The sequence below is a fragment of the Pan troglodytes genome, chromosome X (genome assembly GCF_028858775.2).
Source record: "Pan troglodytes isolate AG18354 chromosome X, NHGRI_mPanTro3-v2.0_pri, whole genome shotgun sequence".
Lineage (NCBI taxonomy): Eukaryota > Metazoa > Chordata > Mammalia > Primates > Hominidae > Pan > Pan troglodytes.
Genome location: NC_072421.2, coordinates 54,509,284 through 54,535,156, shown reverse-complemented (window position 1 = coordinate 54,535,156; position 25,873 = coordinate 54,509,284). Strand labels below are relative to the sequence as shown.

At 50.8% G+C, this 25,873-nt stretch overlaps 1 protein-coding gene across 1 annotated transcript in view; it reads left to right on the top strand.

Annotated features, from left to right (window-relative positions):
- The first annotated feature begins 257 nt into the window (after window positions 1-257).
- The window catches only part of FGD1 (FYVE, RhoGEF and PH domain containing 1), a 50,023-nt gene continuing 24,407 nt past the window's right edge, over window positions 258-25,873 (top strand). The window contains exons 1-4 of the mRNA XM_016943175.3: window positions 258-611; window positions 24,246-24,419; window positions 24,980-25,157; window positions 25,283-25,724. Of these exons, the coding sequence (XP_016798664.1) occupies window positions 305-611; window positions 24,246-24,419; window positions 24,980-25,157; window positions 25,283-25,724 (1,101 nt within the window). The 5' untranslated portion in view covers window positions 258-304. The remainder of the gene's footprint in view (window positions 612-24,245; window positions 24,420-24,979; window positions 25,158-25,282; window positions 25,725-25,873) is intronic.

Here is a 25,873-nt window from a genome sequence, read left to right as displayed (position 1 = left end):
CCCCAGCGGGCCCCCGGCCCCGCCGAGCCCACTCCCCGCGCAGGGCCGGGGCCGGGGCCGGCGATGCCTGGCACGGCAGCGGCGGTGGCCGCGGCTGCTGCTGCTGCTACTGCCACCGCTGCCACGGCTGCTGGCCCGGGCCCGGGCTGGGGGCTTGAGTCTCCGCAGTGGGGCTGAGCCCGCAGTCCCGCCCCCCGATCCTGAGGCCGCTGCTCCGCCGGGCGCCGGGCCTCCTCCGCCCGCGCCTCCGCCCCAGGAGCTGGAGCCAAGCGGGGAGCTCGGGCCCCGCGCCCAGGCCCGGACCATGCATGGCCAACGAGCCCCGGGGGGCGCCGGGCCTTCGGAGCCCGAACACCCGGCCACGAACCTGCCGGGCGCCGCTCCGCCGGCCTGTGCCGACTCGGACCCTGGAGCCTCGGAACCCGGACTGCTGGCGCGCAGGGGCTCAGGTTCGGCTCTTGGCGGCCCACTGGATCCCCAGTTTGTCGGACCCTCGGACACCAGCCTGGGCGCTGCTCCAGGCCACCGGGTCTTGCCCTGCGGTCCCAGTCCACAGCACCACCGGGCCCTGCGCTTCTCTTACCACCTGGAGGGCTCGCAGCCTCGGCCTGGTGAGTGAGCAACTGAGAGAGCATGGGAGCCCGGGCCACGGGCCTGGTACTGGGAGCGGGTTCTTGTTCTCGAGCCCTCTAAGCCCCACCTCGGAACAGGCTCGCTTACCTCGGCCCTTTGGGTTCCCTCAAACCCCTCCTCCTCCCCACGTCCCTTGGCCTTATGTCCAGTCCTTTCAACCTCTGTCCCCATCTCCTCTCTCTGTCCCTTGTGCCCCTCAACCTCTCCAACCCCCTTCTCCTCTGTCTGCTGAGGCTAATGGGAGAGGGAGCACTCGCGAGAAAAAGAGGGAGGATTGCAAGGCAGCAATCCTTGGATATTTGGTTGGGGAAACCAGGGTTTCGTTTGGAGAACAGAAGAAAAAAAGGAGCCTTCCATTTGCCAAGCACCTACATTGTACCAGGCACTGGACTGGGTGCTTTACATGGATTTTCATTTCAGCTTCAGGAACCCTCATGAAGTAGATACCATTAGTCCCATTTTGTAGGGAAGGAAACTGAAGCTCAGAGAAGTTAAGCAACTTGCCCAAGGTCACACAGCTAGTATGGAGCCACGATTCAAACCAGATCTGTTTGTGTCCAAAGTCTGTGGTCTTTCTGCTTCCCCAAACTGAGGCTGGAGACCATGAAAGTAATGCCAAGCCTTCTGCTTATGTGATTTTCTCCTGTACTATTCAGCAGCCCTGGAGTATGAGCGGAAAAAAAAAAAAGAAAGAAAGAAAGACGGTGGATTGATCCAAGGTTGAGATTTTGCCAGGTGTGTGTGGCGGGAGGACAAGGGAAGGAAGGAGTAGAAGGTGCTGATGAGAGAGAAAGGTGGAAGAGGTGGGCCTTGGGAGTCAGGCTAGAGGAGAAGGCTGGAGGGGCTGATAGGTAGGGAGACAGCAGAAAAGCCAACAGAGGCAGAAGCCAGTTGTAGCAGGAGCTGGAGAGCTGCAGGTCCACGAGGTTGGCTGTGATGTGAAATCAGGATGGTTTCTTGGATTTGAAAAGGTGGAGCAGCTCTAAGTCAGGCTGAGGCCACAGACCACTGCCTTTGTGCTACACAGACCTGAGTGTCTGAGGAGCACAGCAGGACCTTCCCCATCTGGGGACATTCTCATACGGGCCTGAGCCCAGGAGCCACAGAAGAAGAGCAGCGCACATCTGCCCTGCCTTCCACTGGGACTGAAGGAGTTGTTAAGCCCTTGGGGGCTCCCGGGTTCACACCTCAGGCTCCACAGATCTCTGGGACCGTGGCCTTGCACCAGGTAGCAGTAGTGAAGTATAAAGCATGGGTAGGATGTGCCTTTTGGTGCCGTCATGACCTTGGGCTAGTCATGGAACCTCTGGGAGATTTCAGGGGGCTCCCTCAGTGTGGGCTGAAGATAACCAGCTGGCAACAGGCCCTTAACACCCTGGCCTGCATGTTACTTCTGCTGGCTTTCCAAACTCCCCTTGACACTGTGTAAAGCCAGTGCCTTTTTGCAGATGCCAAAACAGGCCACAAGCACTCCCACCCCAGGACTTTTGCATTGGCTTTTCCTTCTGGCTGAAAGCTCTTCCCCTAGCCCTCCACCTGGCTTGCTCCTCGTCTTGCATGTCTCAGGTCAAATGTCACCTCTTCCAAGAGACCGTCCCTAACCACTTTAGGTAGGGCCACTTGTGAGTCTCCATCAGAGACTGTGAGTGTGCTTCCATCTTTGCACTTAGTACAATCTGAAATTATCTTATTGTATGTGTCTACTCGTTTATTGCCTATCTTCCTCTACTAGAATGTGAGCTCCATGGGGGCAAGGCGATTATATCTCTTTTGCTCACTGTTGTATCCCCAGCAACTAGCGCAGTGCCTAACACGCAGTAGGTGTTCAAGAAATCCTCATTAAATAAATGCCTAAACAGATACTAAAAAAGCACATAGTAGGCCCTCAGTAACTATTGCCTAAAAGAAGGACACCAAATTCCTGCCCTCTGGATACTCTTGATCTGAAAGTCAGTAGCTGGGCAATGTCTAGACCCCCAGTCTCTGGCCTCTGTAATCAATACAAGGTGATGATTCTGAGTATGCCTTCCCAATCCACCAATTCATTCAAATTACAAATCATAATACCCTTCCTAAACCACTCTCCTCCTCCCCAAAAAGGCAACACAGAGTTCCCAGGATCCTTTTCCCCAACGAAGTCCCTGCCTCTGTAATTGCATAGTGGGTGTCTTTTTATTTTATTTTATTTTGATTCAAGATGGGGATTAGGAATAAGACAAGTGTCAGGGAAGGACCTGGCCTCCTATTCTAACTAATTCACTTTGTGACCCTGGGTGAGTGACTTTTCTTCTCTGAACCTCAGTTTCTTCATCTAGAGAATGCAATGAGGAGTCTATGAATTAATGGTTGTAAAGCCTGCAGCATGGTATAAATCCTCAGCAACCAGGAGTTTAAAAAAATAAAATTAAGTTAAAAAATAAGAGAAAAACCTTCTGAAGAAGAGGCGGAGGAATTACTCAGGCCCTGACTAGGCGGGCGCCGGGCCATGTGATTCACTGCAGCATGGGTTGTGAGAGGCCACCTCCCCCACTGCCCAGCCGGCCCAGGGGTAGGCACAAGTGACTTGGCTTCTCTCTCCATGGGACTCGCCTATAATTGGCCCTAAGAGGGCAGGGTTAGTGGTTGTAGGGTGTGTGTGTAAGAGAGAGACAGAGAGGGTTTCCTGAGCTTCAATTAAAGGGCTGAAACATGCTGGTCCACATGTTAAGATTTCTGTGTGCCTGCTGACTTCCTCCCTAACACTGCTGAGACCTTTATTGAATCACCATCTTTAGGGCTCAGTGGCTCATCCTGGGGGTGGGGGGAGGCTTTTAAAAATAATAATTGTATCTTAGCCATGTGAACAGCCTTGAATTGCTTCAAAGTGCTTTCTCTTTTAGTGATCCTGTCTGCTTCCTGGTGGGGAAAGGTACAGTTGTTATTATGCCCATTTTCCAGGTTGATTAAACCGAAGTCCTTGTTGGATCACTGGGAAAACCCAGTGAAATGCCAGAGAGGGGTTTGAGAGAGTCAGAAAGCGGTTTGCTTGCAGGGGTTTGCAGAGATGGTTGCTCTATTCCTCAGGGTTGAGGCCTAGAATGTCCTTTCAGATGCAGGGATTGTGGGGATATTGGTGTCTGACCCTAGCTAAGTCAAAGGAGTTGCACCTGATGTTAGAGCCGTTTTGTGGGTAATGGGGGAAACTGAGCCAGTTGAGGGGGGCAAGAGGAGGGGCTGACTCTTTCTCATTTGGATCCTGAGGCATCTTCAGAGTCTCCAAGAGTAAGAATTGGAGCTAGAAAAGACTCTAGATACTGTCTCGTTCTGAGTTTCCCAAACTGAGTGAGCATCAGAATCTCTTGTTGACCTTAAAAAAAAATGTGATTCCACACTCCACCTCAGAGTGCCAGAATCTTGGGGTTGACAACCAAGGAACCTATTTTCAAAAGCTCCTTAGGTGATTGTGATGCACAGCCTAGAGTGGGAACCACTAGTTAAGTCCGTTTTCCAGATGGGACAGTGAGGAAGGCTCAGAGAGGTAGTGATTTTTTTAGCCATCATCCTACAGTGAGTCAGCATCATTAGGGCCAGGAGAATACATTGGCCTCCACATCTAAGGCCCTTTCCCCAGGGCCCCATGTGGGCTTCTGTCAACTCACTCCCAACCGCAAATGGAGGCATGGGATTAAACACAAAGGGAGAGTCAACCTCCCGCCCTCATACACACAAACACTGGCTGCCTCAGTTTACCCTTATTCTCAGCTCTCGTGAATGGCTGCCATTTGGCAGTTCAAATTGGAAGGCAGTTGCCATTCTGGGACTCTAGGCAGAGGAAACCCTGGCATCATCAGTGCCCAGTGCAGGATCTGGCCCTAAGGAAGGGTTCTAGAGGGGTGTCAATAAAGGGTTGTAGAGCTAGAGAAGAACATGGAGGACAGTTCAGGTAAGAGGTTCAGTGGAAGCAAAGGCAGCGAGACATGGGGCACTGGGGAATAGGGCTGGTATTGGGAGGAGTGGAGTGACAAGGCTGACAAGGAACTTTCTTCTGAGGGTGAAGAGAAACCATCGAAGGGTTTATTAACGAGAATGACATGCTTAGATGGGGGTGTTTGGAAACTCTCCCTAGCTGCATGGGGAGAATGGATGGAAGGGGTGCAAGAGTGGAAGCAGGGAGACAGGCAGGTGAGTGTTGCAGTTTTCCCAGAGAGAGGTGATAGCTTGAGTTAGAGCGATGGGAGGTAAGGAGGGTAAGATCTGAGAGATATTTAGATGCTAGCATGGACAGGCCTTGGTAGTAGCTTGGATGTAGAGGCTGAGACAGAAGGCAAAGTCCAGATTGCTCCATGTTGTTTTCTGAAACCAACTACAGTGACCTGGTGGATGTTGGTGGGGCCATCTATATACAAGAGAGGGAGGAGGTTTGAGGGAAGATAGTGAATTATGTTTGAGACAAGTTGAATTCGAAACGCCTGGGGGTACATGCAGGTGAAGATGGCCAGCAGGCATTTGTGGGTTTGGTTCATTTTTGTTTTTTTACTACCCAGGATGATCACTTTTAATATTTTGGTCTGTTTTCTGCTAGATCTTTTTCTACATATTGATGTATATTTTACATAATTGAAATCATACTATATGTTCAACTTTATATCATGCTTTTTCATTTAATATATGTATTTTTCCAATATCATTAAAAACTCTTCATGAACATTTTATTTTTTTTTGAACAACATTTTAATGACTGCATAATAATATGCCATTGTATGGATTTGCCATAATCTTTTTTTAAACTTTTATTTTAGGTTCAGGGGTACATGTGCAAGTTTGTTATATGGGTAAACTGCATGTCAGGGGGATTTGGTATACAGATTATTTCACCACCCAGGTAATAAGCATAGTACCCGATAGGTAGTTTTTCGATCCTTACCCTCCTCCCTCCCTCCACCCTCAAATAGGCCCCGGTGTCTGCTTTTTGTTTCTTTGTGTCCATATGTACTCAATGTTTAGCTCCCATTTATAAGTGAGAACATGCAGTATTTGGTTTTCTGTTCCTGCCTTAGTTTGCTAAGGATAATGGCCTCTAGCTCCATCCATGTTTCTGCAAAGGACATGATCTCATTCTTTTTTATGGCTGCATAGTATTCCATGGTGTATACATAACACATTTTCTTTGTCCAGTCTACTCTTGATGGGCATTTGGGTTAATTCCATGACTTTGATATTGTGAATAGCACTGTGATGAACATACATATGCATGTGTCTTTATGGTAGAACGATTTATACTTCTTTGAGTGTATACCCAATAATGAGATTACTGAGTTGAATGGTAATTCTGCTTGAGTTATTTGAGAAATCACCAAACTGCTTTCCACAATGGCTGAACTAATTTATATTCCCACCAGTAGTGTATAAGCATTTCGTTTTCTCTGCAACCTGGCATGTTATTTTTTGACTTTTTAGTAATAGCCATTCCGACTGGTGTGAAATGGTATCTCATTGTGGTTTTGATTTGCATTTCTCTAATAATTAGTGATGTTGAGCATTTTTTCTTTTTTTTTTTCTCTGTCACCCAGGCTGGAGTGCAGTGGCTCTATCTCAGTTCACTGCAACCTCCGCCTCCCAGGTTGAAGCAATTCTCCCACCTCAGCCTCCCAAGTAGCTGAGATTACAGGTGCTTGGCGGCACCACACCCAGCTGATTTTTGTATTTTTAGTAGAGACGGGGTTTTGCCATGTTGGCCAGGCTGGTCTCGAACTCCTGACCTGAGGTGATCCAACCGCCTCGGCCTCCCAAAATGCTAGGATTATAGGCGTGAGCCACCACGCCTGGCTGATGTTGAGCATTTTTTTCATATGCTTATCGGCCACATGTATGTCTTCTTTTGAAAAGTGTCTGTTCAAGTCCTTTGCCCACTTTTTAATGGGGTTGTTTATTGCTTGTTGATTTAAGTTCCTTACAGATTCTGGATATTGGACCTTTGTCAGATTCATAGTTTGCAAATATTTTCTCCCATTCTGTAGGTTGTTTACTCTGTTGATAGTTTCTTTTTCTGTGCAGAAGTTCTTTCATTTAATTAGGTCCCATTTGTCAATTTTTGTTTTTGTTGTAATTGCTTTTAGTGCCTTCATTATGAAATCTTTGCCAGGTCCTATGTCCAAAATGGTATTTCCTAGGTTGTCTTCCAGGGTTTTTATAGTTTTAGGTTTTACATTTAAGTCTTTAATCCATCTTGAGTTGATTTTAGTATATGGTGTAAGGAAGGGGTCCAGTTTCAGTCTTCTGCATGTGGCTAGCCAGTTATCTCAGCACCATTTATTGACTAGGGAGTCCTTTCCCTATTGCTTCTTTTGTCAACTCTGTCAGAGGTTAGATGGTTGTAGGTGTGCGGCCTTATTTCTGGGCTCTCTATTCTGTTCCATTGGTCTGTGTATCTGTTTTTGTCCAGTACCATGCTGTTTTGGTTACTGTAGCCCTGTAAGTATAGTTTAAGGTCGGTAGTGTGATGCCTCTGGTTTTGTTTTTTGTTGTTGTTTTGTTGTTGTTGTTGAGATGGAGTCTCGCTCTGTCACCCAGGCTGGAGTGCAGTGGCGTGATCTTGGCTCACTGCAAGCTCCGCCTCCCGGGTTCAAGCAAGTCTCCTGCCTCAGTCTCCCGAGTAGCTGGGACTACAGGCACCCGCCACCACGCCTGGCTAATTTTTTGTATTTTTAGTAGAGACGGGGTTTCACCGTGTTAGCCAGGGTGGTCTCGATCTCCTGACCTCGTGATCCACCTGCCTCAGCCTCCCAAAGTGCTGGGATTACAGGCGTGAGCCACCGCACCTGGCCTTTTTTTTTTTTTTTTTTGAGACTGAGTCTCGCTCTGTAGCCCAGGCTGAAGTGCAGTGGCATGATCTCGGCTCACTGCAACCTCCTCCTCCCGGGTCCTGGTTCAAGCAATTCTCCTGCCTCAGCCTCTCGAGTAGCTGGGATTACAGGCACACGCCACTGTGCCCAGCTAATTTTTGTATTTTTAGTAGAGATGGGGTTTTGCCACGTTGGCCAGGCTGGTCTTGAACTCCTGACCTCGTGATCTGCCCGCCTCGGCCTCCCAAAGTGCTAGGATTACAGGCGTGAGCCACCGTGGTTTGGTTTTTTTGTTTGTTTGTTTGTTTGTTTGTTTTGTTTTTTCAGACGGAGTGTCACTCTGTCGCCCAGGCTGGAGTGCAGTGGCACGATCTCGGCTCACTGCAACCTCTGCCTCCTGGGCTCAAGTGATTCTCCTGTCTCAGCCTCCTGAGTAGCTCGGATTACAGGCGCCCGCCACCATGCCTGGCTAATTTTTGTATTTTTAGTAGAGACATGGTTTCTCCATGTTGGCCAGACTGGTCTCGAACTCCTGACCTCAGGTGATCCGCCCGCCTCGGCCTCCCAAAGTGCTGGGATTATAAGCTTGAGCCACCATGCCCAGCTGGCTTTGTTCTTTTTACTTAGGATTGCCTTGGCTATTTGGACACTTTTGGTTCTATATTAATTTTTAAATAGTTTTTAAAAATTCTGTGAAGAATGTCATTGGTAGTTTGATAGGAATAGCATTGAATCTGTAAATCGCTTTGGGCAGTATGGCCATTTGAACAATATTGAGTCTTCCTATCCATGAGCATGGAATGTTTTCCCATTTGTTTGTGTCATCTCGCAAGCAGGCATTTGGACGTAAGATTGGAAAGTTCAGGAAAGAGGCCTGGGCCAGTGATGTTTGGGAGTTTTCACCACCAACACATACCATGTATAGATCTGGGAGCCAGTCCCATCCTTGAAGACAGACAGTAAGGTTGGCAGGGTCACACTCAGATGAATTATTCAGTACCTGCTGTAACTTTGCCATAGAAATGCCTTTTTTCAGGGGAAAGCAGTTTTTAAAGTATATTTTCATGAAGCTGAGACCCAGCCGTTTTTAAGGCATATTTGAGGGCTGGGCACGGTGGCTCATACCTGTCATCTCAGCTGCTCAGGACGCTGAGGCACGAGAATCACTTGACCCCGGGAGGCAGAGGTTGCAGTGAGCCGAAATTGCACCACTGCACTCCAGCCTGGGTGACAGAGCAAGACTGTGGTTTTGTTGTTGTTGTTGTTTTCTTTGTTTTTGCTTTTTGACGGAGTCTTGCTCTGTCGCCCAGGCTGGAGTGCAGTGGCAATCTCGGCTCACTGCAACCTCCACCTCCCAGGTCCCCGTTCAAGCAATTCTCCTGCCTCAGTCTTCCCAGTAGCTGGGATTACAGGCGCACACCACCATGCCCAGCTAATTTTTGTATTTTAAGTAGGGACAGAGTTTCACCATGTTGGCCAGGCTGGTCTTGAACTCCTGACCTTGTGATCCGCCCGCCTTGGCCTCCCAAAGTGCTGAGATTACAAGCATGAGCCACCATGCCAGGCCAAGACTGTGTCTTAAAAAATAAAATCGACCGGGCACAGTGGCACACGCCAGTAATCCTAGCACTTTGGGAGGCCAAGGCGGGTGGATCACTTGAGGCCAGGAGTTTGAAACCAGCCTGGCTAACATGGCGTAATGTTGTCTCTACTAAAAATACAGAAATCAGCCAGGCGCAGTGGCTCATGCCTGTAATCCCAGCACTTTGGGAGGCCAAGGTGGGTGGATCACAAGGTCAAGAGATCGAGACCATCCTGGCCAACATGGTGAAAACCTGTCTCTACTAAAAATACAAAATTAGCTGGGCGTGGTGGCGCATGCCTGTAATCCCAGCTACTCGGGAGGCTGAGGCAGGAGAATCACTTGAACCCGGGAGGTGGAGGTTGCTGTGAGCCAAGATCGTGCCACTGCACTCCAGCCTGGTGACAGAGCGAGACTCCGTCTCAAAGAAAAAAAAAATCATCCAGGTATGGTGGCACACGCCCGTAATCCCAGCTACTCTCAGGAGGCTGAGGCAGGAGAATTGCTTGAACCCAGGAGGCAGAGGTTGCAGTGAGTCGAGATTGTGCCACTGCACTCCAGCCTGGGTGACAGAGCGAGACTCTATCTCAAAAAAATAAAATAAATAAAATAAAGCATATTTGCCGGGCACGGTGGCTCACGCCTGTAATCCCAGCACTTTGGGAGGCCGAGGTGGGTGGATCACGAGGTCAAGAGATTGAGACCATCCTGGCCAACATGGTGAAACCCCGTCTCTACTAAAAATACAAAAATTAGCCAGGCGTGGTGGCGCACGCCTGTAGTCCCAGCTACTCGGGAGACTGAGGCAGGAGAATTGCTTGAACCCGGGAGGTGGAAGTTGCAGTGAGCCGAGATCTTGCCACTGCACTCCAGTCTGGCAACAGAGCGAGACTCCATCTCAAAAAAAAAAAAAAGCATATTTGAAGCCAGGCATGGTGCCTCACACCTGTAATCCTAGCACTTTCAGAGGCTGATAGGGGAGGATTGCTTAAGGGCAGGAGTTCATGACCAGCCTGGGCTACATAGTGAGACCCCGTCTCTACAAAAAATATTTTTAAATTAGCAGGGCATGGTGGTGTATGCCTGTAGTCACAGCTACTTGAGAGGCTGAGGTGGAAGGATCACTTGTGTCCAGGAGTTCGAGGCTGCAGTGAAGTATGATTGTGCCACTGCACTCCAGCCTGGGTGACAAAGTGAGACTCTGTCTCAAAAAATAATAAATAAATAAACATATTTGCATGAAGCTGAGACCCATTTCACGTACACCCAGGGTAGCTGGCTATTGCAAAGTATTGAGGGAGGAGTACTTCTGAAAAGCAAATCAAACATTGGTAAAGTAAATTTGTGTGGTTCCCAGTGTTCTCTCTGTTGAAGGCATCCTGAGAGGCCAGTGAGGGGGTTTGCTTACGGAAAGGAGAAGAGAGGGCTTGGGACAGGAGGGGGTCGTGGGGTCTGCTGGGGAGTTTTGGAGAGAAGTAGTTTGAGATTCCAGGAGAGAGTCTGGGGAAAGAACCAAATTTGGTTCCTAGTCCACTAGGGCCTTCCAAACAAACACAACAAAATGTAAAGACTCTGGGTAGCTGGGAAAAGGACTTCCCCAGACAAGACTAAAAGAATAGAAGCTTCTAAATTGCAGATGGCTGGCAGTCCGCTCTTGGCCCTTTCAGGCCCCTCTGTCCCTGGGGGAGGGCCCAGGTGGGGCTGCCTGCTTCCTCAAGGGAGAGTGGAGTGGCAGCTAACAATGCCCCACACAAACCCAAGCCATGGCTTTCTGGGGGCCAGTTAGCTAAATGCCTTAGGCAGATGTGGAGCTGGCCAGACGCTGGCTGGGTGGGGCTAGGACCTGTCTGGAATGAGGGCAGGAAATGCAGTCTGCCATTGGCTAGCACCACAGAGTTCAGTTCCCTCATCTGGAGAGAGCAAACATCTTTGGAGCAATGAGTCCAGCCTCTCTGGGCTCTGGTGCCCAGTTCCTTGGACCTGGAAGGTGTGACACCTCCAAACGGTGTCTGAAAACACACACAGCTCCTGAGACAAGGCTGCAGGGCAGTAGCCGAGGGAGCCTCAGCACTCCTAGCTCTGCTATTGGTTCACTGTTCCTCCAGGCCTCCCTTCCCCTCTCAGGGTCTTAGTTTCCCTATTTGTAATACCACAGACCTGGTCATTGTGGCATCAATAAATAATACTTGGTGAGCAAATAGGGGACAGGGGAAGGGAGAGTGAAAGAGGGGAGCAAGGGGGGCATTTCTTTATTTAACATGTACCTGTTGAGTGCCTACTATGTGCTAGGCCCTGTGCTTAGGTGCCAGGTAGGCAACAAGACAGTCACTATCCCTGTCCTCGTGGAGCTGATATCTAGCAGGAAAGACACACTACAAGCAATTCCAAGCGCAGATGCTGCAAGAACACATGAGGGTGGGGGGAGTGGGCGGACAGGGCAAAGGAGATATTTGAGTTGAGACCTGAAGGATAAATAGGAGTCCAGAGGTAGGGAGAAGCAGACTAGCAGTTCGGGTCACGGGAACAACATGTGCCAAAGCCCTAGGCGGAAGAGAGCACTTTCGAGGAACAGACAAACGGCCATTGTGGCTGGATCGTGGGGCGGGGAAATGTTCCTGAGCTAGGCCTTCCTTGTCCCTGTGCTCAGGAGTTTCACCCCTGAAGGCAAAGGGAGCCCTTCACAAGGCTGAAGGGATTGCAGGGGACTGTGTTTTCCAAAAGCTGGCAGTGGTGTAGAGAATGCCTCGTAGAGGCCCGGAAGATGGGAGTGAAACCAGTTAGGGGGCTGGAGGGGGAATGAAGCATAGGGATTCTAGAGCAACTGACCACGGTGCATCTAAAGGACTTGGGGCCTGGCTGGACATGTGGGTTGAGGGAGAGGAAGAAACCCAGGACTTGGGCTTGGGCAGCTGGGCGGATGGAGTTGTCCTTCCTGCGATGGGGAAGGCAGGAGGAGAAGCAGACCGGGGCTGGGGTAGGAGTGTCGTTCACGATGTGCTGAGGCTGAGGAGCCTGAAGACAGGACATCTAGGTGACAGCACCCAGTTGGCATCAGATATGCCTATCTGGGTCCCAGAGTAAGGGCAGGTGGGTGAGGGGCACAGGTATGTAGCTGAGACTAAGAGGGAAGAGCCCTCCTTGGCGCTTCCCCATGGCCCCTGCAGGGAAAGGGTTAAATCGCGGAGGGAAGGCGCCTGTGGAAAGCGGGAAAGGCGGGACTGGCAGGGCTGGCCTTTGGGAGCTGCAGCTGGCATAGAAGCCCTTCCGCCCGCCGGGGCCTGCTAGGCCTGGGCCGCCACCGCCCACACCACCGCCTTTGCCTTCGCCTTTGCCTTTGCCTTCCCTGCTCCCCCTCCAGCCCCTTCCCTGCTCCCCTAGGCTGGGGGACCCCCCTACCTAATGCATTCCAGGTGTAGACGCAGCCCCTCCCCCACCGCGCGGGTGTGGGAGGGGCAGGGAAGGCTGGGGTCACTTTCACCGCATCTCTTAGGGAGCATCTCCCAGGCTTGCTGACTGCTTCTCTCTCTCTGGAGAATTCCCCCAGGGATCTCTGTTTGGGCCTCCCTGACTCTGGCAGGGGCTGGCAGCAGAGAGAGCCCCCCAGACCCAGGTCCGCCACTTTCTAAAGTGTCATGTGACCTTGGGCAAGTCATCTCACCCCTCTGAGCCTCGGTTTTCTCATCTGGAAAATGGGGCTGTCATTCCCACCTTCTAGGGTTGTTGTAAGGATTCAATGCCACAGATCCATCCCCAGCCCTTGGCATGGCACATTGTCACCATGTTCAACAGATGGCCCTGGCCTGCCCTTTTTGTCCCTGCCCCTCTGCCTGGGTCTGTATCCCTCGCTGACTACCATGCCCTGTGTGGACCTTTCTGTCTCTGTCTCCCTTCTGACTTGTCTCTTCCTTTTGTCCATCTCCCTCTATGTCCATCTCTGGGTCTCTGTGGTTTTCCTGTCCTCTCCCTCCTTGTGTTTGTCCCAGTGTCTTTCTCTTATCATCTGTCTTTTCCCCTCATAATCCTTCTGTGTCTCCAACTCTCAGATTTGGCCAGACCTCTGATGAATGGGAAGGGAGATGGGTGGGTGTTGGGGTCCCTGGGGTTGAGGCAAGGGTCAGAGGGACCATCCCCCTAGCGGCTTTGCCTCACAGGAAGGGGAATCTCAGCCAGCGTGGCAGCCCCAGCATCTGGTAATTACTGCTCCCAGTGCTCCCAGCTGCAGTTCCACTCCCTTCCCTTCCTGTCCTCTGAAGTCCCCAGCTCCTCCCGGGGCGGGGGAGGGAGATGGGCAGGGGTGGAGCTACCGCCCCCTATCCTCTGGCCTCTAGTCCAGAGAAGCAGGGAGGAGGTGGCCAGGCCCTCACAGTAATCAAGCAACTGGAAGAGGGATGGGCTGCTTGTGCTCTCATGTGGCTGCTTGGTTTGTCTGTGTGTGTGTGTGTGTGTGTGTGTGTGTGCGCGCGCGCGTGCGCGCATGTGCCTGGCCTTCTTTGTCCCCGTGGATCTATTTTGTGTGTGTGTCTTAATGTTCTTGTTTCTGTATGGCCATCTGTGTGTTTGCATATAGATCCATGTGTGTCTCTGGGTCTGTATGTGTTACGTGCTCCTCTGTGCCTGGTTGTATGTCACCTTGGCACTAAGTATGTGGGAGTTTCTAGATGTTTCTGCGCGTGGGTCTCCTTAGATCTTGTGGATGTGTCTGTCTGTTTCTATACCTGTGTCTGTTCCCGTGCCTGCGTCTGCCTCTGCATGCCCCCTATAGGTCTATGGTTGTGGTGTAGGGAAGGGGGTGTCTGCTTGCTTGTATCTTTTGGCCTTTCCTGATCCTTCTTCCTGCTGTGGAGCCTTCTTGCAAACCCATGACATTACATACTTCAAATATATGCTTCACTCATACCTCCCCACCCAATATCCACACTTTTGCCCACTCTTCTTCCCTTGTCTGCAGAACCATTCTCAGTCCATCTATACCTAAAAAAAACACACCCCATCCTGGATGGCGCAACTAAAAACCACCTCCTTTAGGAAGTCTTCTCTCCTCCCCCCTCCAAATGTGATTTCTTTCCCAACTCAGCAGTCACTGAAGATGTGCTCTGTGACTCTGGACACAGACACACCTGGGATCTGGTCCCAGCTCAACCACTTTTAGCTGTCCTCAGCCAAATTATTTTGCCTCTCTGTGCATCAGTTTCCTCATCTGTAAAATGGGTAATAGCTCACCGGATCATTAGGAGGATGCCATACGAGATAGCATCAACACAACACCTGGCCCAGAGTGGGTGTTCAGCAGTTGAATCCTCATATCTTATATCCTCTACTAAAAAGTGAACAGCTTGAGTTCCAGAGATTTCTGCATGTTCTTACAATCTCCTGCTCTCTCTTCTTTAGGCATCCTGCACAGGGCAGAAGGTAAATCGGGTCACACAGAACAAAAGGCAGATTCCAATTCAGGGAACTTCTGACAAGTAATGCATGGGCCAGCTCCCTGAGCCTGCTCAGACACAGAGGAAACTGGGCCCTTCCAGGGAGTGGGAGATAGGACCTGCAAGGCTTCTACTCAAGGGCAAGAGCATGTGAGATAGGGCAAGGCATAAACAGCAGGAGTAGAATGAGCCTTCAGGATCATCTAACTCAGATAGTGCAACATGATGGCCCACAAGTTGAATTTGACTCACAAGTTTCATTTGGCTTGCCCACAGTTTTTAAAATTAAGGGACTTCACATGAAAAACCTGGATTTCCCGGCCGGGCACAGTGGCTCATGCCTGTAATCCCAGCATTTTGGGAGGCCGAGGCGGGTGAATCACCTGAGGTCAGGAGTTCAAGACCAGCCTGGCCAACGTGGTGAAACCTCGTCTCTACTAAAAATCCAAAAATTAGGCAGATGTAGTGGCGTGTGCCTGTAATCCCAGCTACTCGGGAGGCTGAGGCTGGAGAATCGCTTGAACTCGGGAGACAGAGGTAGCACTGAGCTGAGATTGCGCCACTGCACTCCAGCCTGGGCGACAGAGTAAGACTCTGTCTAAAAAAAAAAAAAAAAAAGAAAGAAGAAGAAAAATCTGGATTTCTGGATTCCCTTGAAATATTGGAAGACCTGACAATACAGCGCCGCATTACTGCAAGGTGACACCTGGGTGGAGGGGAGAAGCTGCTGCTTCTACTTCAGGTTAGGCATGTGCTTTCCAGTTTAACCCAGTCCCCACCATTCCCCATGGCCTTAGACTGTCCCACTCTACAGAAAGTTCCTCACTTTATACTAGGGTCTGCACTTTACAGAAACATCCTTCTCTTTACAGAAGGGGCCTCACTTTACAAAAAGGAGTTCTTTTTAACAGTCTTCTGTTTTGTCATGATCCTTAAGAGTCCTTTGGTTACAAACAGGCCATCCATTTTACAAAAGGGCCTTTAGAGAACTCTCCTCACTTTACAGCATGTCCCTCCACTTTGAAGAAGGCTCCTCTTTTTGGAAAAACTTCTTCCCTTTACAGAAGGGCCTTCTGTTTATCAAAGAGATCTCCATTTCACAGAAAGTGTCTCCGTTTTGAAGGATGGAACGCTCTTCAGGAAACTCAAAAGAGTTAGGAAGCTCCTGACTTGCCAGAATGGCCCCCACTTCTTGAAAGTGTCTTCACACTATAGAAAGTGCCTCCATTTTTCTGCAGAGTCCTTATGTTGAGAAGAATAGTCGACTTCAGGGAAGGAACCCCTGAGCTACCCACAGGGTTCCTGTAAACAGCTCCTTCTGCACATTTCACACTTGACCGAGCTTTGTGTTTGAACTTTCAGAGACAACATCTGCCAGGTCAGGCAGCCTGGGTGCAGTCTGGCCTTGAAGGCGGAGTGGGGCAGCTGGCCTGCAGTTCACATTCAAGGGGCAGGTGGGAAGAGGTGGGGCAGTTATGGCTTTTTTTTTTTTTTGTCAAGCAGAGGGATGCCCCTTCCCCCGACAGAACTGGCTTCCCAAAAGGCACTTTCCTTTCTGCTGTTCTTCTCCACTCTCTCTGCTCCCTTTCCCCACCCCACCCCCAGGAATTCCAGCTGTCCCAGGAGCCTACCTCTCTGCCGGGAAAGGAAAAGATTTGAGGGCTGTAGGGAGAAGTTTGCCTGGGCTGTCAGGAGACCTGCGTGCTAGGGGCTGGCTTCTGCTCGCCCTAGGATCTCGCTGATTGCTCACAACAAGCAGAACACACGTTTTCTCCCCATTTTAGCATCTCTGCAGAGCTATCCTTCATAGCTGTGGGCCCCAAATGGGGAAATTGGGGCCCAGAGCTTTGAAGCCACTTGCCCCAGGACACCAGGGAGTTAATGGCCAAGGGCCAGTCTGGGGCCCTAGTAGCTGTCTTGAGATTAAGCCAAGGCTACAGCTGGGAGAAGTGAGAGGGGCTGCTACTAGCTGGGAGGGGGAAAACTTGGCAGCTGAGATTCCCAGGAAGGGTTGAGGGAGATGCAGGGTCCAGTTCCAGTGGGAATGGGCAAAAGGAGCCCTTGTCCTCAGACACAGCTAGATGCTGGACTTTCTCTGCCAGTAAACCCAGAAGCATGTGCTCAGGGCACCTGCCACACAGGGGCATGCAGCAACCAGAAACAATTTTTGCAAGGATTTTCCTATTTCAATAATAATAAATTGTCATGGGAAAATTCAAACCTCAGCTACACTTCTTGACACTTATTTTACAGTTTTTTTCTGGTTTGTATTTTGAATTGAATTTGAATGGGGAGGACAGGGCACCATTGTCTTCACTGCCCTACCACCTCGCATAGGAATCCTGCCCTGATCTGCAGAGCTATCCTGGTGAGTGGGGCTAGGTTCTGTGTCTCTCACTGGCTGAGTTTGCTTGTGTTTCTCAGTGTATATACAGTTTTACATTGGGTTGCAGCCTACAGCCCATGGGCTTATGTATCTATGTGTGTAGTTTTGTGGCTTTGTGGATGTGTGATTCTGTTGGTTTTCAAATTTAACCCATATCACTGTGTGTGTGGTGGGGTGGGGGTGGGTCACTGTGCTCTTTCCCTTCCTTGTCCCATAGGCTCCCCCAAACCAAGGAACTGCTATTATTGTCCTTTTTTCCAGATAAAGAAACTGAGGCTCAGGTAGATGGGGAGACTTGCCCAGGGCCACACAGCTAGTAAAAGGTAGCGTTGGGATCTAAACTGAGGTCTGTGCAAGTCCTAAGCCAGCTGTTCCTAATACAGGTGCTGCAGCAGTTCAATCCATGCAGTTCAATCAGTGATCATGATGACACCACCCTTGTTGGGAATAGTCAAGTATCATGGTTTTTTAAATTAGTGACTTAAGAAAAAAAAAAGACCAGATTCAAGGCCATCCCTGAAATAATGGCACTGTCGTGAGCATTCAGATGCCCATGGCAGAAAAAATTGGGTAGAGTCCCTAGCCTGCTTGAGGCTTAAGTGGACAAGAGTCTGGGGGAACTCTGGCTACCAGGTGCTGTCTTGAAGGCCCGGCTCTGCCACATTCATTTGGAAGCTTTCCCTGACTAGGGTTGCCAGAATTAGCCTTCAGAAAGTATTTAATACAATTAGATTTGAATTTCAGATATACAATAAGTCATTTTTTTTTTTTAGACAGGGTGTCACTCTGTCGCCCAGGCTGGGGTGCAGTGGCATGATTTCGGCCCACTGCAGCCTCCGCCTCCCGGGTTCAAGCCATTCTCCTGCCTCAGCCCCCCGAGTAGCTGAGATTACAGGCGCCTGCCACCATGCCCAGCTAATTTTTGTATTTTTAGTAGAGACGGTGTTTCGCCATGTTGGTCAGGCTGGTCTCGAACTCCTGACCTCATGATCTACCCACCTCGGCCTCCTAAAGTGCTGGGATTACAGGCATGAGCCACTGCGCCTGGCCCAACAAGTCATTTTTTAAGTATAGCTTAAGAAATTGTTAGTATAAGTATTCATGAGACATATTATACTAAAACATTCCTTGTTTATCTAAAATTCAAATTTAACTGAGTGGCCGGGCATGGTGGCTTACGCCTGTAATCACAGCACCTTGGGAGGCTGAGGCAGGTGGATCACCTGAGGTCGGGAGATCGAGACCAGCCTGGCCAACATGGTGAAACCCCATCTCTACAAAAATACAAAAATTAGCTGGGCTTGGTGGCAGGCACCTGTAATCTCAGCTATTCGGGAAGCTGAGGCAGGAGAATTGCTTGAACCCAGGAGTCGGAGGTTGCAGTGAGCTGAGATCGCACCATTGTACTCCAGCCTAGGTAACGAGCGAAACTCCATCTCAAAAAAAAAAAAAAAAATTAACTGAGTGTCCTGTATTTTGTCTGGCCACCCTATCCATTCTCCTCCACTGAGCTTCCCCAGTCCCCACAGGCTCGCCCTCGTTGCCTTTCCTGAGTTAGAGTCTTTGTCTTTGAGATTGGGAGCTCCCTGAGGGTAAGGGTCAAGATTGCCCTTCTGGCCTGCTGAATGCCTGGGGGGGCAGGGGTTTGAGAGTGGGGCAGGAAGGGTGCATACCCCACCCCCATCCCCACAGCAGAGCTGGCACAGTGCACTGGCACTCCTGGGGTGCCTAGAGTATGCTTTCCTAGGTGACGAGATGTCCGAGTGGCAGTGGTGGTTGTGTGTGTGCAGTTGTGCCGAGCACGGTGCACACAGACATGAGTAGCTCTGTGGTTCTCTCTCTGGGTCTTTGAGGGATGTGCACAGTTGGTGTGTGGCTGGGTACATTTCCACAAAGTGTTATCAGATTTGGTGGTGGCTGGGTGTGGTGGTACACACCTGTAGTCCCAGCTACTTGGGAGGCTGAGACAGGAGGATTGCTTGAGCCCAGGAATTCGAGACCAGCCTGGGCAAAATAGTAAGGCCTCACCTCAAAAATAAAAAATAAGAAAGATTTGGTGGTGTGATCAAATGTGTGTGACGGGGGCTTTTTGGTGATCTCTGCTCTACTGGGCATTGGGGAATTATAAATCCATTGATGGAAGGGGCAGTGCTGGTGGAGGATCTTGTCAGGTGTGGAGGTGTGGGTGTGGGTGTGATAATGTTGTGGATTATCAACCACAAGAAAAATTGGGCACACTGGCTCATGCCTGTAATCTCAGCACTTTTGGAGGCAGAGGCAGGAGGATCTCTTGAAGCCAGGAGTTTGACACCAGCCTGGGCAACAAAGAAGGACCCCATCTCTACAAAAAAAATAAAAAATAGCCAGGCATGGTGGTGAGTACCTGTAGTCCCAGCTACTTGGGAGGCTGAGATGGGAGGATCACTTGAGCCCAGGAATTTGAGGTTACAGTGACCTGATCACACTACTGTACTTAACCCTAAGCAACAGAGCAATACCCTGTCTTAAAAAAAAAAAAAAAAGGGCTGGAGAAAATGAATCCAGGACCTTGCTGGGTAGGGACGGGATGGGGCAGTGGGAATGGCTGTGGTTTCTAGGAAGGAGGAGGGGGGCCTACCCTGGGAGCTCCCCAAGGACAGGGATGGGATTTTCTCATCCCCAAGCACAGGGTCTACTAGGTTCAAAAATATTCTGGAGACCAAACTCAGCCAAGGAAAGCCATAGAGTTCAGCATGGTCATGAGGGGCCACTGAGAGCTAGCTGAGAAGTTTCTTTTTTTGGTGTTTTTTTTTGTTTGTTTGTTTGTTTGTTTGTTTTTGAGACAGAGTTTCGCTCTTGTTGCCCAGGCTGGAGTGCAATGGTGCGATCTCAGCTTACCGCAACCTCCGTCTCCTGGGTTCAAGCGATTCTCCTGCCTCAGCCTCCCGGTAGCTGGTATTACAGGCATGCGCCACCACGCCCAGCTAATTTTGTATTTTTAGTAGAGATCGGGTTTCTCCATGTTGGTCAGGCTGGTCTCGAACTCCCAACCTCAGGTGATCCACCCACCTCAGCCTCCCAAAGTATTGGAATAAAGGCATGAGCCACCGCGCCCGGCCTAGCTGAGAAGTTTCTATTTTCCCATGGACGGTAGGGAGTTACAGAAAGTTCTTGTGCAGGTAAGTGGCATGATCTGAGCTGGACTGTAAGTAAGTTCATTCAGCCACCTGGAGGGAGCAAGACTTGGAGCCAAGGAGGCCACTGAGGGAAAATAGGAGACAGGGAAATGTAGGCAGAGAGACAAGGGAGAGGGAGTTCTGAAACGAGAGGGAGGGATCTTGAACCTTCCCCCGCTCAGTGAAACCTAGCCTGGTTCTTGGCCAGGCCTAGGCTCCTAAACTGGACCCCTGTTCAACTCCCTGTGGACAGGGTTGAGGGGTGTCCCTCTGACTAGCTACACTGCAGTTTGTGACTTTCTGAAGCCGTTGGGTCCACCCGCCCCTCCTGGTTCCCCTCTTTTCCAGCTTGCCGTTGGAGAGCAGGGTTAATAAGAAAGGAATCCAGTCCATGACCAGTCTGCCCAAAAGTGTGCCATTCATTGATTTGCTCTGTGACCTTGGGCAAGTCACTGCCTCTCTCTGACTCCATCTCCTCACTAGAAACTGGGCTGACAATCTCTTTTCCTCTCACCTGGGACTCCAGGGAATCTTTGCATTTCATTCAGCCTCCTCTTCCTGCAGGGCTGCCTGCAAGGAGGCAGAGAGAATGGAGAGGCAGGTCTGTCTGTGGGCTGTCAGGTGAGATGGGTGAGGAGGGAGCAATGGGTGGGCTAGGGCAGGGCCATGGAAAGTGGGATGTATGGTCACTCCATCCCGAGGACCAGCACTGGAGAAGGAGAGCAGCATTATCCAGGGACCCTGCTGCTTTGCTACAGATAGGGTAGGGAGGGCTTGCCCAGAGAGGCCTGCCTGCTTTGAGGTGTGGAGATAGGTGGGCTCCTCCAGGCCCAAGGAGGCAGACAAGGGGCACCAGGGACCCTGGCACCTATGTGTGTATATCTGAGGAGGGGTCTCTGCATGGCAGGGTGCCTGGCTTTACTCACTGCCTCTCTGGCCCTGTCAGCTCCTCTCTGTCTCTCTCCCTTGCTCTGGCCATGTGTCTCTCCAACCACGTCTCCGCCTGTGCCACCCTCCAGGTGATTCATCTTCCTCACCCCCACGCCCAGGGGGAGGGCAGGGCAAGACCAGGCCAGGATGTGCTGAGCAGGGCAGGGTAAGCGGCACAGCTCAGTGGAGAGGAGCGCCTCCTCCATCCTGGCCAGGCCCTGCCAGCTTAGGTGGGGAAGGAAGTGAGGAACGACACCCAAAGCAAGGTACAGAGTTGGGGAGGGGCGCTCGGCCTGGGGCCTGGGGCACCCTGTTCCCTCAGTGCTGGGAAAGGACCCTGATCTGAGTCCCCTGGGGTGGACCTGGCTGGGATGTAGCCAGGGGTGAGGTCAGGGGCCTAGGGAAGCTGCTGGAACCCTGTGGGTTGGGCTATTTCTTCCCTCCGGGACTGGGAGACCTAAAATCCCCTGTGACTCTTTCTGCCTGTGTGACCCTGGAAGGGAGGCTGCAGAGGTCTTTGTGTGTGGATGTTTTCACAGCAGAGTTTGTATGTGACTGTTTAGGAGGAGGCAAGTGTCCCACAGTGTGTGTATTCCTGGGCCTATGGCTAAGACCCAGGGACACCGTGGATGTGTTTGTTAGATGAGTATGACATAGTAAATGACAGTTGTCCCTTGGTCTCCATGGGGAATTGGTTCCAGGACAGCCTGAAGATACCAAAGTCGCCAACACTCAAGTCCCTTATATAAAATGGCATGTTGTTTGCATATAAACTATGTGTATCTTCCTGTATATATATATATATATATATTTTTTTTTTTGAGATGGAGTCTCTGTCGCCCAGGCTGGAGTGCAGTGGTGTGATCTTGGCTCACTGCAACCTCCACCTCCCTGGTTCTAGCGATTCTCCTGCCTCAGCCTCCCAAGTAGCTGGGATTACAGGCATCCACCACCACACCCAGCTAATTTTTGTATTTTTGTAGAGACAGAGTTTTGCCATGTTGGTCAGGCTGGTCTCGAACTACTGACCTCAAGTGAACCACCCGCCTTGGCCTCCCAAAGTGCTGGGATCACAGGCGTCAGCCACCACACCTGACCCTTCCTGTATACTTTAAATCATCGCCAGATTACTTATAATACCTAATACAATGTAAATGCTATGTAAATAGTTGTTATACTGTATTGGGTTTTATTTATATAATTTTTATTGTTGTATTGTTATTTTTTGTCTTTTTTTCCAAACATTTCGATCAATCAGCCTCCATGCAGAGGCCGAGGATGCAAAACCCATGAATGTGGAGGGCCACCTGTATGCCACATGTCTGTGATTGTGAGTTCATGTTTCTGAGTGTGTGGTATCATGTGACTTTATGCTGTTTTGCCACTGTATGTGATTGTGTCTGACATGGTATAATTGACTCTGTGTGCCTATAGTCTTTGTGTGTAACCATGTTTGCAGGTGTGACATGGTGTGTGTGACACTCCATGGCCCTGCAATTGTGAGACATAGTGTAAATGACAATGTATATCTTTTGTGACTCAGTGAAACCATGTTTGAAGAATGTCTAACTGGGTATATGATTGTCTGTGGTTGGGCGGTTGTATGAAGCTGTGTGTGAGATGGCAGAATTGCCATTGTGTGACTCTGTGTCTTTGTGACTGCATGACCATGTTTGCAGGTGTGTGTGATACTGCGAGGCTGTGTGATCGTGTGTGAGGTTGTGGCCGCAGGTCTTTGTGACTGTGTGTAACTAGGCTTTCAGGAGGGCGATTACCTGCAGTTGGGTGAAATGGTGTAAATAACACCAAGTGTTTCTATGACTGAGTGGGCCCATTTGTGACTAGTCATTTATGAGACTGTGTGTGATATAAGCTAACAGACCCTTTGTGGCTGTGAGTGGGAGGCCATGTGGTTGTGGCACAGCATAACTTACACCATGTGATGGTGGTACCTCCGGGAGCTCTTGACTACTGCTTACTCTCTTGTCCTCACACCTGTTTGCCTCCATCTCTCCCTATGCAAGGGGTTTTTGTGGCTCCCTTCTGCTACAGGATGAATGTCAGCCTAGCATCCAAGGCCTTTCCCACTCCTCTCTGGCCCCACCTGACTTCTCTATCATTTGAGGCACTCCCACAGCCCCCTGCCCAGCCAGGACCACATGAGCCCCACATTCCTTTCTTTGGGGCATGCCATCCCTGGGGTGGGGGGTCCCTCACTGCCTCCCAGACCAAATCCTCTCTCCTAAGCATGACCATCATCTCCTCTAGAGCCAAAGATAGAGGTGGCTTTAGGGGACATACAGTGAGGGAAGAGGGACAGTATAAAAAGGCCTCCCCTTTTTCCGAACTGGCTGCTTGATTTAAAGTTATTCCTGTGACCTGAACTCTGGATGTTGCACGTGTGTGTGTGGCAGAGGTGGAAGATGCATGTGGGTCTGTGTAGATGTGGAAGTTGAGGAAGGTAGTACAGATTGCTGAGAAGTTGGGATTTTCTTTTTCATTTTTCTTCTTTTTTTTTTTTTCTTGAGACAGCGTCTCGCTCTTTTGTCCAGGCTGGAGTGCAGTGGGGTGATCTCAGCTCCCTGCAACCTCCACCTCCCAGGCTCAAGTGATCCTCCCACCTCAGCCTCCCAAGTATCTGGGAATACAGGTGCACACCACACTGCCCAGCTAACTTTTATATTTTTTGTAGAGACAGGGTCTCACTTTGTTGCCCAAACTCATCTCAAATTCCTGAGCTCAAGCAATCCTCCCTTCTCAGCTTCCCAAAATGCTGGGATTACAGGCATGAGCCACTGTGCCCAGCCAGAAGTTGGGATTTCAAGAAGCAAAACTTGCTCGTGAAACACAATTTCATCATTTTTAAGCACACTTAGCTGCACAAAATTGTAAACAAGAAAGTCTAGATATTCTCAGGGCCTTAACAAAAACGTTGAAGAATGGTTTATACTCAGCATACCTAAGTGGCTGTAGAAACAAGGGCTGCAAACGCATGTATAAACTTTAGGGTGCTCACAGCCACCCCCAGCCTGGTTAAACTCCCTAGTAATACTGCCTGCTGACATACATGGAATCAATGCACTAGTCACAAAGAATTCTTATCTATTGATGAAAACAGCCAGCCCCAGCCCTGGGTCTGGCTCTCCATCTGAGGGCTAGGATAGGGGCTTCCCAGAAAAACACTGTGGCCAGGAAAGGGGCTCAGAGAAACCCAATACCCCAGATAGCTGCTAAGACATGCCAGTCCTAACTTTAACCCCAGTCCCCTTTGGGTTAAAGTCAGTTACTTCACACCCATTTTCTCCCTTCCTGCAGGGCTGCACCAGGGAAACCGGATCCTGGTTAAAAGTTTGTCCCTTGACCCTGGCCAAAGCCTAGAGCCTCATCCAGAAGGTCCCCAGCGGCTTCGCTCAGACCCAGGCCCCCCGACTGAAACCCCTAGCCAGCGTCCTTCACCACTGAAGCGGGCACCGGGCCCGAAGCCACAGGGTAAGTGGTCCTGGAAAAGAGCAGAGAAGTGGCCCAGTGGAGGGGACAGAGGAGGGGAGAAGTTAGCCAGTGGCAGAGAAGAGGGTTTGTTAGAAGGATAGGGAGGCACCATGCTCCCGGGGCAGTGCTACCTACCTAGTGCACAGAGTGCTGTGGCCTGAGGCTAATGTGTGCATACTGTGATCTCACCTTAGCCCCTTTGTGTCTACCTCAGGCAAAGGTGCAGACTGGTGTTTGTGGAAGGGGTTGTGGCCTGGCCATGACAGCCAGCCACCTCCAAATCCAGCTATTTTTTTTTTTTTTTTTTTTTTTTGAGACAGAATCTCACTCTGTCACCAGGCTGGAGTGCAGTGACATGATCTTGGCTCACTGCAACCTCCGCCTCCTGAGTTCAAGCAATTATCCTGCCTCAGCCTCCCAAGTAGCTGGGACTACAGGCACGTGCCACCATGCCCAGCTAATTTTTGTATTTTTAGTAGAGATGGGGTTTCACCATGTTAGCCAGGCTCAAATCCAGCTCACTGATGTCTCCCTTCTCTCTTCCCCATTCGTCTCTCCAGTGCCCCCAAAGCCCAGCTACCTGCAGATGCCCCGGATGCACCCCCCACTGGAGCCCATCCCCCCTCCACCATCACGCCCACTGCCTGCCGACCCCCGAGTGGCCAAGGGCCTGGCTCCCAGGGCAGAGGCCAGCCCCAGTTCTGCAGCAGTATCGTCACTGATTGAGAAGTTTGAAAGGTGAGTCTGGTCCCTAGGGCACCCTCTAGGGGAAAGGGGGAGCCTGGGACAGGAAGGGATAGTCAGGAGAGGCCTCTCAGTCAAGCTCATACCCTGCCTCCATGTGTGTCCACCACCCACCTCAGAGAGCCTGTGATTGTCGCCTCGGATAGACCAGCCCCTGGCCCCAGCCCAGGTCCCCCAGAGCCAGCCATGTTGCCACAGCCAACCTCGCAGCCACCAGTGCCCCAGCTCCCCGAGGGTGAGGCCTCCCGCTGCCTGTTTCTGCTGGCTCCTGGGCCCCGGGACGGTGAGAAGGTGCCCAACCGGGACAGCGGCATTGATAGCATCAGCTCACCATCCAACAGCGAGGAGACCTGCTTCGTCAGTGATGACGGGCCCCCCAGCCACAGCCTCTGCCCTGGGCCCCCTGCCCTGGCTAGTGTGCCTGTTGCCTTGGCCGACCCCCACCGGCCTGGCTCCCAAGAGGTTGACAGTGACCTGGAGGAGGAGGACGACGAGGAGGAGGAGGAAGAGAAGGACAGAGAAATCCCAGTGCCCCTGATGGAGAGACAGGAGTCTGTGGAGGTACTGACCTGTGTTCACCGAGAGGCAGGTCCATGTGGAGAACCTGGGAGCGCCTTTTGTGCTTGATTCTTCCCCTAGCTCAGTATTTCTCGAAATAGGACCTTGTTTCCAAGCTCTGTGACACTGGGCAAGTCTTTTCCCTCTCCGCT